The 15,937-nt window shown below is 39.2% G+C and overlaps 1 protein-coding gene across 1 annotated transcript in view; it reads left to right on the forward strand.

Moving 5' to 3' along the window:
- The window catches only part of LOC140226958 (apoptosis-inducing factor 3-like), a 41,922-nt gene that overhangs the window by 19,283 nt on the left and 6,702 nt on the right, over positions 1-15,937 (forward strand). Inside the window, exons 8-13 of the mRNA XM_072307392.1 lie at positions 244-356; positions 1,634-1,812; positions 3,383-3,513; positions 3,842-3,957; positions 6,452-6,664; positions 7,643-7,760. Coding sequence (XP_072163493.1) covers positions 244-356; positions 1,634-1,812; positions 3,383-3,513; positions 3,842-3,957; positions 6,452-6,664; positions 7,643-7,760 — 870 coding nt within the window. The remainder of the gene's footprint in view (positions 1-243; positions 357-1,633; positions 1,813-3,382; positions 3,514-3,841; positions 3,958-6,451; positions 6,665-7,642; positions 7,761-15,937) is intronic.

Genomic DNA, 15,937 nt, shown 5'->3' on the forward strand with positions numbered 1-15,937 from the left:
TACCTGTGATCACTATGTGACATATGACCATGTGCCATCCTCTGTATGGGAACCTGGTGGCCTTTGTATTAAGTCTACGAGCATTTTAGAATTCAGTATGGAACGGGTTAATAGGCGCATATTTTGTATACCATAGTATCACGCTCAAAGGTGTCCTACTGTTTCATGACTATCAATGTTGATAGTGGAAAGAAAAGTAAACAAATTAATATCTTGTCATGTATCTAATTCCACACTCACTAGGCGCGGCATCAGTCACCTGCGCAGAAACATTACGTCAGGAGGGGTTCAAGGGTCAGCTGATAGTGGCAACCAAAGAGAAGCACCTTCCGTATGACAGACCAAAGCTGAGCAAGGTGAGACATCTTGATCCATATCAAAGATTTTGTCTAAATCAACCTGTCCTGTCATACCTGATGCAGTCATTGGGTTTTAAACTAGCTTGTGACTGCATTCATTATTAAGCCAGTCACTGCCAAAGTCAAGACTGCACTGTATTATAGGAACAAAAATATTGGCAGTGGCCCTCAGGGGTGTATTCTAATCTGTTTTATCATATCTTAACAGATTCTGTAAGGGCATACAAAGATAGTGGTATGATATTGCTAGCAGAAGGGGTGCTGATACTTCCTGAATAGAAAAACAACACAGATAATGAATAGATTTGAAATTTGTGTAGATTTATATGAACTGGGCCCCGTTGCAAGAAAGTTGCAATCAATTGCAAATAATTGCTAATTTTGAAACAACCATTCTGATTGGCTCAGGGTCTGCCCTATTAAGAAGACATGCATGCAACAATGATTTTGATTGGCCAGTGACAATCAGTTGCAAGTTGCGTTTAAACGCAAAGTTTCTAGCAACGGGGCCCAGATGTGATATAAAGGAGGTATGATACCTCCTTGGTGATATCTCTGCCAAAAGAAATATGTGCTTGCTCCTCACAGAGTATGTAGGTCTGGAAGAGAAGACTATAAGAAAGAAAGATACAGAGGCAAGGCATATATGAACATGACATGTGACAGATACTGTATACGCCGCATATTTCGCGAGGCTTTTATTTTCGCAAATTTCGCGAGTCGGGTGCTATTCGCGAAATTAAAGACACACAAAAATATTAACTCTGATCCCCGATGTGAATGTTACGAACGCGTGTACATTTCTCCATTCAGTGCAGGATCCCACGCTCGCAAATTTAACCACTCACGAAATCATCGGGAATTCCTGATTCACAAGAATTTAGACTCGCGAAATATATGGCATATACAGTATTTGATACAACATGGGGTTTTGCATTCTGAAGTTTCAGTGATCTGTTACAATAGGAAAGGAAGAAAAACATATAGTAACTGATTAATAGTTAGAAACTGAACATACAATTTCATGACAGAGAATTTCATTATTATATGCTATATATTTACCAATCCAAATTTTTCACAGTTTTTTTTTTTTTTTCGTTCATGCTCATGGAGTACAGCGATGAATGGAGAAATGTACATGTACACATCGCATTCTGTTTTAAACTTTAGAAATAGCACCCGACTGGCAAAATTCGCGAAATATATGGCATATACAGTATGTCTTTTGTATGTATTCCACTTCGTAATATGACGTTCTGTGATGTCTTTCCCAGGCACTGAGTTCCACAGCAGACTCAATATCCCTCAGGAATGCAGACTTCTTCTCCATCTATGACATCGACATTAAGACTGAGCAGGAGGCCACTTCCATTGACACTGTGCTCAACTCTGTGTCTTTCTCTAATGGGGACAGCATCTCCTTTGACAACCTTGTCGTGGCCACTGGTGGAAGGTATGGGTCATCCTCTTTCCTCCCACTTTTCATCTTTCCCTCCCTTCCCCATCTATCTGTCTGTCTATCTATCTATCTATCTATCTATCTATCTATCTATCTAAATTTTATCTATATATCTATCTATCTATCTATCTATCTATCCATTAGGCAAAAAAAAAAAAAATCGTTCTATTGGCGTAACCCGCCCGACCCTAAAAAAAACCCCGACCCTGAACTTTTCAAAAAAAAAAGAAAAAAAGGAAATACATCGTTTTTACCGAGAGAGGGCGCGATACGGGTTTGCGAATTATCAAAAACAACAACAACAACAACAGCTGGTGTCAGGAAATGGCCACGCAGTACAGCGTGTCGGCGACCGGCAAGTCCGGTTCGAAGATTTTATTTGATATTATTCGGAGAATCGATTTGTCAGTGGCGCTGGGTGATTTAGCCCAGGAATTTGTTCGTTCGTATTCTGACCGGTATGTTGTGACGGCTTTTAAACCGGTGATATAACAAACTTTGGATGCAACAGACCCTCTCTATCGAATGGGGTTTTGTTAGATATGAGTTTTACACGTAAAATACAGGTAGCAAAAAAAAAAAATAGAAAAAAAATTCCGCCCGCCCGACCCTATTTGAAAATCTCATGTTACGCCAATACAACATTTTTTTTTTTTTTTGGGGGGGGGGCCTTATCTATCTATCTATCTATCTACAATTGTATCTATCTACCAGTATCTACAGTTGACTTCCCCAAAGTCAAAATTGCAGGAGTTGAATTTTGGCTAAGTTTCAGGAAATTTCAAAGTCCTATTGTCTCAGATGTATGCTCATTCAGTCATGCAAGCCAAATTCTGCCTAAATTGAAGCCTTTTTTTTCTGTCCTGTTGAATATAACTTAGGCGAAGCAGACTCTATCAAATGTATGTATCTATCTATCTATATATCTGTCTTTCTAGATCTATCTATCTATATTTCAGCTTCCCCTCTCTTTGTCATCCTCTGTTTCTGTCATTTCAGAGCCTTCTCTCTGTCATTCAATTTTATCACATCAAAGAGGAAGTGTATCTGTACAGGCTGTCACTCATGCAGTGTAATATCAAATTTACACAAACTTGCATAAATGTCTCAGACTGTGTGTAACATGTATTTTCTATATCTACAGCAAGGATGAGATGCAAATCGCTGATTACCCAACTTTATTCTGTAATAAGAACTTCACTGAAATGTGGGAGCACTGTGGCATAGTGGAGAAAACTCTTTGACTTTCAGTCAGAGGTCCCGATTTTGAATCCTGTCAAGTGCCAAAGTCCTTAAGATATAAAGATGCTTTTACCCAACATGTCCCTCATGACCAAAGTGTATGAATGTGGACCTGGCAACACTAGGGTAATGATAATGTCAGACCCTCTGGTAGAGGAGTGTGAATTGTGACTCCATCTCTCAAACCTCCTTGGTCAAACTGTGACATAATATGTGAAATTATCACCTTCTAGATTGATGTGCAATAACTGGAAATGTGCGATTCCTGTATTGTATAGTCATTACACAATCTCACCTGACTGCAATTTACTTTTTCTGACAGGCCTAGATCACTGGGTATCCCAGGCAGTGATCTGACGGGAGTATGTCTGCTTCGCAGTCCAGAAGATGGCAATAGGATTGCGGAGCTTGCTCAGGGCAAGAATGCAGTAGTGGTGGGGACCTCCTTCATTGGTGAGATACACAACTGAATCCTTATATCCACATCATTTATATACTACATCCAAAAAAAAAAGTATGATAACCACATTCATATGGGCATATTTGCATTTCTTATGCCACTCAAACTTTGATGAAACAGTCTTTCTCTTTTTGTAAATACCACATAGTCTTGAATTGGCAAAAGCAGTCTGGTATGATCCATTTTCAGAGATGGTTTCAGCTGCATTTTTTTTATTTCCAAGCATGCAAAGTGATATGTGCTGCATTTTTTGTAAGTGATATGTGCTGCATTTTAAGAAATGTGTGTTATTCGAGGTATTATTACCATTTCTGCCCGCAGGAATGGAGGTAGCAGCTTACCTGGCAGGCAAGGCAGCCAATGTTACTGTCATTGGCAGAGGGTCAACCCCATACCAGGCAACTCTTGGGGAGAAGATTGGTGCTGCTCTGCAAAAGGTAAACTATTGAGGAAAGATGGAAGAGGTTATATATTAGCTATACTTTCCCAAAAACAGACCTTAATCTAACTGATATGGTTTCACAATAGTTAAGATATTCCATCAGCTATTGTACTGGTAGATAACCTTGTCTTTAAAAATGAAAAATATGTTTTTCTTGAATTTGGTTTAGAATGCTTTGTATGGGCAATTTTCCCTTTTCAAACAAATATATAATTCATGCTCCAGAATATTACTGTTTACTTCACTGTGCATCAAGTTGTTATTTGATCTGGGCCCTGTTTTATCAAAAGATAAAATTGATTTAAAATTTCCTTACCACACAAGCTGCCATAGACTTAGAGTTGAAATCAACTACATAATCAATTTTTAACTCTTTATAAAACAGGGCCCTGCAGAAGTTGTCAGTTGTGGTATACAAAGAACTCAAACTAAGGGCTTCAAATACATTCTCTTTGTCGGGTTAAGTGTGTAATGAGATTGCCATTTTCATTATTAAAAATCAAGTTTAAAAAAGCAAAGGTCAATGCCAGTCTGTGCATCCCAGTACGACTGTAGCTGATTGTGGAGTACCAAAGTCGTATGGATATATCAAATTACCTACTTAAACCGGTATTGATTTTTGTCGTGGTTGCAATATTGATAGATGAAAACATACCAACTATTAAAAGGCAAGATATATTTAACCTGAGCAGACTCAATAAAGATAACAAAATATCAAACTTATTCAAAGTGTGATAAATTTACGATATGGCAACTTACAATTCTAATATCAAAAGTTTGTACAGTGAGTGTGCTCAAGTTTTTATGCCTCCGCCACAAAGTGTCGCCGGAGGCATTATGTTTTCTGGTTGTCTGTCCTTCGTCCTTCCGTCCGTCTGTCCTTCCATCCGTAATCAATTTTGTGGACAGCGTATAAACTAAAAAACGTTTAAGGTATCCTAAAGAGACTTGGTATATTTATGCATGAGTTGACAAAGTTGTGCCTATTAACTTTTGGGGGCACATGCTCAAGGTCAAAGGTCAAAAGGTCAAGGTCAAATGCTCGAAATTTCATTATTTCCCCTGTATCTATGCAATGCCTGGAGGTTTTTTCCAGAAACTTGGTGTATACATGTAATACCAAATAAAGATTTTCCAGAGAGTTTCAAGTTATGAGGCCAAAGGTCAAAGGTCAGAGGTCAAGTGAAAATGTTAGAATTTCACTTTTTTCTCCATATCTTGGAAATGGTTCAAGCTATCTTCATGGAACTTAGTACATATGCATGTACTGACTAGCAGTCATTATCTAGGGAATGTGGGGGTCATGGGTCAAAGGTCAAGGCCGATTCCTAATAATTTCACTTTTTCCCTCATATTCAAATGCAATATTTGCCGGATTTTTCTTGAATCTTGATATATACATGAATAACCCAATAGAGATTCTCTTGGAAGTTTCTTGCCCAAAGGTCAAAGGTCAAGTGAAAATGCTAAATTTCATTTCTTGGTCCATATCTCGAAAGTGACTCAAGGTGTCATCATTAAACTTATTACGCAGTATCTATGCATGTTCTACCTGACGGTGATTCTCTTGGGAATTTTAGGGTCATAGGGTTATAGAGTTTTTAGGTTTTAGAATTTTAGGGTCATAGAGTTAAAATGCAAAAATTTTACTATTTGATAGTGAAATTACACTTTTTCTCCATACCTTGAAAGTTTAGTCAATGCATAGACTTATAAAAAAAAGGGTCAAAAGTGAAGTAAAAATCCTCAAATCCCCAAATATCTGCGCTCTTAGGCAGTATGGCCATCCATCCAATTAAACCTAGTTCAAGGAAAGTGAACATTCAACACATTTGTGACAAACCTGTCATTTTAATATTTTGCCAATTATGTGAAACTCATCATACATTGTCAAGACATTGTACTATAGACCTATTAGGAGAACCATGCATTCAGGCGGAGGCATACCAGTCGCCATAGCGACATTTCTAGTTATTTTTGTTATCTCCATGTACCAATATCAATCTGTCATTAGTGTGGGAGGATGTCTCCCAGCTTGTCTTTTTTATTCTGAAAAAGAAAGCTATTGTTCATGGGGTATAATTCCTAAACATAAAAAAAAAATATGTAGATGTCAAGAGAAAATGTAGTGCACTGAATGCATTGAAAGATTAGACTAACAGTAAAAGATAGAAAAGATCAGCCAGGAAGAATAAAGGTACAGATGTAAAAACTGATGAACAAAGAACATTAGCATTTTTATTCCTTGATTTGTCAAGGGAGTTAGAAAATGAAAATTCCCCCTGTTATTTTGCCCAATGAGTTGTGGAGGCATGTAGTTTAATAAAACACTTGAAGTTGATGTAGTATATTAAGTCTATATATCTCTTTTACCAAGGCCTGATTGTCTTTCTTCCCAAGATGACTGTGCCGTAAAAGTCCAAATACACCCTCATGTTCATCATTCTATTCTCTTTAATTTCCAACCTTTGTCAATAATTTGATTCCAGCTGAGTGAATCCAAGGGTGTCAGGTTCATCATGAAGAGTGGCGTGTCAGAGTTCAAAGGTGAAGATGGCGTCCTCAAGGAGGTCATACTCACAGACGGTCAGTCGGTCATCGCCGATGTCTGCATCCTGGGGGTTGGCGTCACCCCAGCAACTGACTTCCTTCGCGACAGCGGTATCAGCATGACCAGTGGTGGTGCAGTGGTTGTTGACAAGGTGTTTATTTGCTCCTTAAAAAATTTTTGTGTTTCCCCTTGACAAATATCTATGATTTCATGTTTATCATTGTTTGAGAAGCAAGGCATTCTCTCTTTTAGTATAAGCACGTCATTTATTTCTTTGTAAAGCAAATAATAGTTTGTATGCACCTTTACCACTCTACAGAGTGGATTTGGCACTATATAAATCATACATATATCATTATTGTTATTATTAAAGTCATTTATGCAAGTCTTTCTGTCAATGTTAGTTTTTAGGAGAGGTTTTTTTTTCTTTTTTCCCCCTTTTTTGGGGGGTTTGTTTGCTTTTGGTTGAGGAGGGGAAAGTGTACTCTGAACTTCTGGTACTTTCGATGATTGTCACAAAAACTGAGGCCTCAAGAATGTTGGGTGTGTGTGTGTTTGTCTGTCTCTCTGACTGTCCGTGTCTGAATAACCATATTGCTATTACAATCTATCCTTACATGTGTCATATTGTGTGCATAACTCCAGGCACTCAAAATCATTTCACTTTTTTTCAGTGCATTCCTACATCTAGAAGAGTCTAATCATTTTTCCTTGCTTTGTCATTCAGTACTCCACTTTACTGGTTTACATTTTTAATCATGTTCAATAGGTACAGTGACTTTAGTGATCAGGTGTAGTAGTAGTAGCACAATAAATGAGGCAAATGAGATAGCCATGAAAGAGTGAAAATATTTGATACATGAGGATTGCAAGATCAAAATGCTGATGAGTCATTTTGTCGGTGCAGTTTCTTTCTTTTATTCAAAGACTGTTTCATCAGTGATCTCAGATAACAAACAACTTTGTTGCTTACTGTGCGATACAAGCATGCATGTGTACTGACACCTTTTCTTTATGTGTGATATTGAGTATATATCCTATGTAACACCAGCTTTACTTTTGAGAAACACCATCTCATCATTTGTCATACTGTGATGGTGTCATACTGTGATGGTGATCTTTCTTCCAGTACCTGAAGACCAACAAACCCAACATTTATGCCGCTGGAGACATTGCCTCCTTTCCCTTGGCCATGGCAGACAGTAAGGAGGTCAGCATCGGTCATTGGCAGATCGCACACGCACATGGTAAGCCACTGAGAATGAGGACAACACTGGCATGTCACTCTTTATCTTGTCTTCGCTTTATATCTCTGCTTGAGTATGTCTCTCTATCCTCCTGTCTCATTCCCTCTTTCTCTTCACCTTTCACATACAAACATATAGACAGACACACACACACACACACACACACACACACACACACACACACACACACACACACACAAACACACACATGCACATGTATGTTCATAGTTTTCTCCATACAGTCAACCTTGCCTCAGTCGAATCTATTTGGACTGAAGAAATAGCTTTGACTTAGAGAAAATTTGACTTATGAGGGATTGGAATCAATAGAATGTAGAGAGAAGAGGATAGGAAAAGACCTTTGACTTTGAATAGGTGATTATGGGAGGTTGACTGTATTTATTTGGATTTCATTCAGTGATACTGAAAAAAAAACAAACAATGTTTGACAGTGCATGGTATACAAGGAGTGAACATGCAAGTAGCATGTGTTGATAGAACTGTCTGAAGCTGAAGTTTTTGTATAGATTTCTTCTTCAGGTGCACACACACACACATACACACTAGCAATTACACTTGGGCATATGAATACACACAACATTATCTTTTATCTTTTTCTCTTTTTTTTTTTTTTTTTTTTTGCAGTGAAGGTTAACATGTTAGCAATTTGTAATATGACAGTATTTTCAGGATAAAATACAGGGTATCTTTCATAGTGTGTTACATGGCTTGGAATGGTTGTTTGTGTATATAATGTCAATCCCTATCCCTTGTGGATTATCTGACTGATAAACAGTGATATAACAAATCCATTAACCCGTTGAGGACGGTTTGATTTTGCTACAACTCGCATTTCCCATAGACACCTGCCCGAGTATACTCGGGACTTGTCCTCAACGGGTTAAGACTGTTTGCACCGGAAAATACCGATATACATGTAGCTGTGTGTAGTATACGGAACATTAGTTATTTTCTGATAAGGTTATTGTCCTTTTGATTGTCTGTTTCTTCAATGTTTCTTTAAGAACCAGCACATGTACAAGTGTTTTCTGTCACATTGACTCGAAGATGAAGCTTGGCAGTTTTTTGTTTGTTTGTTTGTTTGTTTTTAACTGATATGATTGTTAGGGTTTTGATGTTTCCTTTGTAGGGGTACCAGTACATGTAGTTAGCCCTCATAGCAATGTCTGTCTGTACTGGTGATATGGCGTGAGAATGTTTAGTGTTATTTTCAGATCATGTGTCTTCCTGACAAGGTATTTCTTGCTTTTTCTTGTGTGTGTGTGTGTGTGATGGCTGGTCTTTGGTGATCATCTTTTTTGCATATTTGTAAAATCATGAATAATTTTGAATTATTTGACTATCTGAGTTCAATAATCATCTTTCATGGCGTATCAATTCTGCATTGTTTTTTTTTTCATCAAAGTGCTTCATGTGTATGATTTATGTGAAGAGCAATAAATGGTGAGCAATTCGCCATTCATACATGGTACATGATGTGGCATTTATATGTACCTTTTCCAGTGTACAGTTTATTATAGAGATTTATGAAGTGGTAGCAGATGAGCAGAACTTGCAATATTACTATTGATTATCCTTTGAATCATTCATCAAGATGAGCATGAGTGAGAAAGGATAGGGAGAAATAGAGTGAGACAGAGATAGTGTGAAATATTTGATATGTTGACCACTCACAAATACCAAATGTAGCTTCTCAGCAGGGGTGTGCAAAGGAATGTCACTTATTACTGAAGTATATTGCAAAGTCTTTCATTCTCTCTCACACACTCCTCCTCTAGTGTATCTCTCTCTTATTCTTTCACACTGTATGCATGCATGCACAACCACTCGCTCATTTTTGGGCACACACATACATACAAATGTACATTTCTGTAGAATAGTATGAGCATGGTCTGCTTTCGTCATGGATTTCAAGGTACCGTACAGGCGACTCTCATTATAGAAGTCCTTGGGACTAGCAGTTTCTTTCCTTATATCTAAGACTAACTTCTGTTATAGCGAAACAATTAAGAACATGAAAATGTATAGATGCTTATTTGGGGACCTGAATTTTTACTTTTTTTCAACAAGAATTTCATTATAACAATTTCATTATAACTGTTCTCATTTTGATATGAGTGCACTGTGCTGTACACCTACATACCGGTATCATTTTTTCCCCGTGTTGTGACAACAAAGATACTATGGAGGAAGAAATTTAGTAAGACCATTGTCTTCATGAATTTGGCATGGTAGAGAATTGTAGCTTGCGTCTTCTTAAAATTCAAGGACAAATTTCTATGTTTGTTTGTTTGGTGTGGTTTTTTTTTTTTTTGGATGTGTGTGTGTGTGTTTCCACGGTTTGTACATCATACCAGTGTACAATGTATCACGAAATACAATAGAATACTGAATATACTCGACTTTGGTTCACACGTTAATGCATCCACCACACACACACACACAGTCACACAAATAAAAATGCTCACACACTCAAACACCCAGACAAATGTAATGAACCACATGCACTGCACATCTCACCATTTATGGCACACAAATATTTTAACATTGCATCTCTAGCACAGTAATATTAATCTTGTCACCAAATTGATAAGAACTTTTATCTGAACAAACAGACAATTCAACCATCCCAATTTGGGAGAGAAAAAGAAGAATGAACAGTTTTCACTCAGTGCTGTTTCAAAGGTAAGTAAAAAGAGTTTATTACCAAAACTCTACAAAGGCAAGAGTGTGTAATTGTACTGAGGTACCAAGGCATAAAGTACTCTCAGTAATACTGTATATAACAAACTTTACTAAGCAGCTGCTCTATTAGCAGTACAAATGTATCACAAAAATGCTCAGTTTGGACTACAAATGTAACCGAACACACACCACGTACAGTACAGCTTAACACTTTCTCCTGTTTTTCTGTGCTTTAAAAGGTTCATAGAGGTAGATGATGTAGTTATTGCATGAAAACAATGTAACATTGTGTGCTTTCATGTGTATTTACAAGGAAAGTTCACCATAAATTTGACAATGTATCGTAGTTGTTAATTTATGGACTTACATGTTTGTAATACCTGGAAGTAATTGTCAAAGCACAACAATTAACTGTATGTCATACTAATGCATGTTATAGTATAACAGTTAATAATGTTTCAACATCTACGATGGCACAGTACTTGAATATTTGTACACAAAGTCTTGCACAAAATGATAGGCATGTTACATGTAATACATTGTTAAGTACAGCTGTACACTTTGCCTACCGTCACACACATAATCCTCATTTCAATCACTTGGAACGAATGCTTTAAGTTTCAAGATGAGCAGCATTTCACTGGAATGATAAACATGATGCACATTTATGGGAAATCAATACATGACACACTGATAGGTGAAGTCATCTTCAGTCCAAATCAAGGTTATGCATTCAAGGTGATACTATATTAGTACTTCTGCTGTACATACAGGTACACTATAACTGTAAATGAGAGTACTTTGGGGAATGCAGTATGTTTTTTCACAAAAACGAATGGCAAGAGCTTAATTTATTTCTACACAACAATCTGGCAAGAACAGGAACACTCTTAACAACTGATGAAAGGTGAGTATCAAAATTTGATTTTGTAGACCGTATTCAGCAACTTAGGACCTACTATCTTAACATTTTGCACATTATTATAAAAGGTGCATTCCCCAAGTGCCAGCTAGGAGGCTACAATTTGTGCGTACTACTGGAAATGCTTCACATCAAGCATTGTTGTTTATGAAAAAAAAACACTTAAAAAACAATGAATCCATACCAATTTCTTCATGTTTCCACTTCTGATGGGTGCATTTCAACTTTAATGACTTCCATCTCAATAGAATCCAGAACCCATGATCATGATGAAGCACACAAATTAGTTGGCAAGTAATTCAGAAAGGGTACTCCCAAATAATAGTGTCTGGATCTTGAACATTGTCAAAATCTGATTGACATTTACCTCTGAAGATATGTTTTTGTTTTTGTTTTATCTCCAAGTGTGGCAATGGATCAAACAAAGGGGGAAAGAAAAATGACTTTGATCACTCCCTAGACTCAAGTGCATTTTTTTTCTTTTTTTCTTTTTTTTTTGGGGGGGGGGGGGAGGATCACAACAGAGCTCTCTTCCTTTTAAACTTTACACTAAGAGCAAGAATACTCAAAACATTTCACTGATGATTACATTTCAGGCAGTGGTTTCAGAGAGTACTGTGAAGCTGTACCTCCCAAGCTCATACTCTGAACAAAGAACATTACTGATGAGCAAACTCAACTGGGACCGCAAATGCTTAACTGATGAATACAATTGAGCCAGTAGTTTACAAAGAATAATGTACCATACTGTATAAAGTGTCTAAAACTCATACCTGGTACTCAGAACCCAATTTACTATTCAAATGATTTAACTCAAACTCGGGTCAGGACACAAAACATGTTACTGATGAATACAGTTTAGTCAACACTTCAAAAAGATTAATGTGAAACTCTTCCTCTCAAACTGAACTCGGAAGTCATGATCCAAAATGTATCATCAATGACTACAGTTCATATTCAGGCAGTTGTAGCTTTAATACAGCAATGTACAACAGAGGAATGCGGAATGTGAAGTCACAACATAGACACATGTTACTGTCTGATCCATCCTTGGAATGTCTGCATATCCACTAATAATCCAATCTAACCGTGCCATAGCAAAGCCCGACTGGGGCACACGCTCAAAGGGCTTGCAAGTTTTGAAAACCATAGATAGTCATTAACCTACAAGGCAGGGAACATGAACTAGTCGTAATGGAAAGCCCTCTGCCTTCCCAACAAAGACACACAGCGATTTGTCCCAACTCTTAGACGCCATGTCCAAGCTACAGACTACGGTCTATAGACTGCTTCTTCCACCAACGATGTCGAGCAGATCGCAAACTATCGCCCACGACTTCTCGTCCCGCAGTGAAGACTTGATGACGACGGTGTTGAGGGGATGCAAAAGCCGTGACACGCTGGTAGTGCTGATTCCACGCTCCGCCAGACCAGGCACCAGACGAATCAGAGTGTGCCTCAGATTGGGAATAGTTACTTCCTTGAGACAGTCTTGAGCCACCTCGCGCTCCTCACCTTCGCCGAATCTGGCTGCTCTGACGACGTTGGCCAGGTAGCTCATGAGGACAGCTCGCATTTCTGGGAACTCCTTCTTCAATGGCTGCTGCGGGGCTGATCTGGCAAGGAGCACGGCCGGGGACCAACGCTTTTTGGCTGATCTGCGGACGGAGCGAGATTTCTTGATGCCATCTTCATCACGAGTGCTGGTATTACGACGAGTAGGTCCAGTGGAAGCAGGATCCTGTGTGGTGGAATCATGCTCTGTAGGTTTGCAGGCTGAACAGTCCACAGTGTTGTTGGGAGGGCCTTCAGCATCAACACAACACAGCTTCGCAGTTTCCATATCAGTCATCTCGGATATTTCCCCAGCCTTGCCCTCCTTGCCTTCGATACCAACATCATTGTTGTTGTCATCTGAGCTACTGACAGGTTCGCTGCACTTGTCCGAATACATCGGTGTTCTGGAAGGATTTAGGAAGCATGAGAATGGGGGCAAAATTCTCGTGCTCCTAGCATCCTGGTCAGCGGTACTCAGGAACTGGTCCGGAAGTCTGGGGGGAGGGACCGGCGCTATGGAATAGTCAAATGACTCGCTGCTGCTCACACAAATGGGAAGCGGAAGCGGCGGGGGCGGCGGCGGTGGGCAAGGTGTCCGTGGATCAGTGTGCTGCTGCGGAGACAACCACGGGCACGATGGACCGAATTGAGCACTAAAGGTGGCGAACCCAGGATGGTGGGCATCAGGTCCCGACCTCCACACAAAATCAGCTGATGGCAAGCTCGTAGACTTCTGAACAGCTACAGGAAACGGGGAAGTGGAGGTCACTTGGCTGGTGTTCGCTGGATTAGCAAGCGTGGTGGTAGGGAACGGCTCGAAGTTGGCCGCGCGCTCCCACATCCACTCGGGCTGCGTCTCGGTGACACCATCCCAGAAGCTCTCGATCTCCCGGAAAAAGTTGAAGCCGTCCGCCGTCTGGAGTGATGATGGAGAATACCAGTTGCTTCTGCTGTACGTAGATGACATCCTGACACTTGAATTCGTACAAATTAACTTTCGTGATGCTCTGATTAGGTAGCCAGAAATTGTATCTGGAGTGTCAGTAGAAAACAATAATCAGTGGAGCAGTGTGTATGTATATACTGAATATCGCAAGCGTGGATTTCTTCTGACATGTGCTTACAGCGAGATCGCATATTACTTTCGTAAATCGCTGTATGTAGCTTGCGTAACACCCTGTCAACACTGAAAAGAGATCAGCGATTGGTCAAAAGCTAGTTAAAACTTTCGTGTATTGGTCACATTGTGTCACGTGATACATTAGGCCCCTCCTCCTCCCCCCCCCCCCCCGCAAATTGATTCCACACCTGTCAATTTCTGAGATAGCATTCCTTTCGGTAACCTTACGCAATCTCGAGAAAAAAAAAGGAGGGGTGACAAGAATGTGACACCGACTAACACGATTACTCACTTCAAAATGACCGCGACTGCCCCTTTCCCGCCCTTCATTGATCATGAATGCGGCGATTAACGATCAAAGGCGGTGATAAACAATCATGGACATCGCCTGGCTAAAATCTCACGTTAATCTACTATAACCTCCTTTGTTTTGACAATAATAGAGTCCCGTTTTTCCTTCCGTTGTTGTTGTTTTCTCTGCGTCAATACTGACCGCAGCGTCCGAGTAAGCCCTACTATCGCTGAACTATCCCAGTGTAAACAAAGAAGGCCAGAGTAGCCGTGTTAATCCTCTAAACTCCTTTATTGTTGCAATTAGTCTGTCATGTTACCGAAGTCATTGTTGTGTCTTTTATTGCAAGCGGTCAGCGTGGGAACTTTTTATCAAACTTGTCATCCGAACAGTGAGCGGCGTCGCGGTGATTTGCAAATAAACAAAGGAAAGGAGTCATGTCTCCGCGTACTTCTCGCTCGCTCACCCCTGCTGTCAATCAAGGAGTGCTCCTGTCTTCCATTTCCTCTCTGCCTCCTCTATACCTGTCTACTATACAAGCTATTGATAAATGATCTATCGTCGGATATTTAGACTGATACATTTGCACCGTTCTGTTTGTTTGTATTGGGGTCTGCTGGGGTCTGCAGTCCTTTACAGTGTTGTACAAGTTGAATAATGGCAAAATAGAAATTGTAATACAAAGTAATGCAATTGGACCAGGGAGGTGGTAAGAGATGTCCACCTCCCTGCATAAAGGACGAGTCGTTGTGGCTTGAGTGGTTCCTTGTTCAGACCACGGACCCTCAATGGTGAGGTCCCTGGTTCAAACGAAGCGAGCAGGGAGGTGGAAATCAGGAGAAAAATGTTCAATTTATTTCTGAAAGGTAATAAACTATCAGACAACTTTAATAGAAGGGAGACCCGAAATATGAAGATTACCTCTATAAGAAAAAGTTCGTTTGCAATACGGTTTTTTCTTATTTGGTCTTGCTTCTAACTTGAAGTTGTGTGATAGTTTATATCTTTTAGAGATAAATTGAATATTTTTTCTCCTGAATTCTTGTAATTCTCCATCTCAGATATCTCATACTGAATTTTTGTGAGTCAGTTGTATATATGCATTTTTATTGAATCAATATTATCCATATGAATATTTTTGCCGTATCTATTCTCTCGGGACCCCATTAGAAGAACAGCAGTATCAGCTGATTGGACCATCCCTCCGTATTCATGTATATTTTGTTCTCATGTCTATGTTTTATAAGATTGTTTTGTTTTGTTTTACTCGGATCCTTGTATTACTCTGCTTTAAAATGCTTGAATACCAAGATAAATAAATATAACATTCAAAAAAAAAAAAATTCTCATGCAGCCGGCGTTAAAAAAAAGGCACTTTATCTGGGTAACTTGCTTGTGCTTTCAGCAGTGGCCACGTAAATTACCTCTAAACACAAATAGTTTGAGACGATTATTATCAAGAGCTCCCTCGCAGAAAAATTGCTATAACATAGAATAATAGTGCTTGATTTGTTTGTAATATCGTCTGATTGTAAGTACTGGCTGGGGCAAATTAATTCCATCACCCTCATTTTGGCAAC

This window comes from Diadema setosum, chromosome 4 (genome assembly GCF_964275005.1).
Source record: "Diadema setosum chromosome 4, eeDiaSeto1, whole genome shotgun sequence".
In the NCBI taxonomy this organism is placed as follows: Eukaryota; Metazoa; Echinodermata; class Echinoidea; order Diadematoida; family Diadematidae; genus Diadema; species Diadema setosum.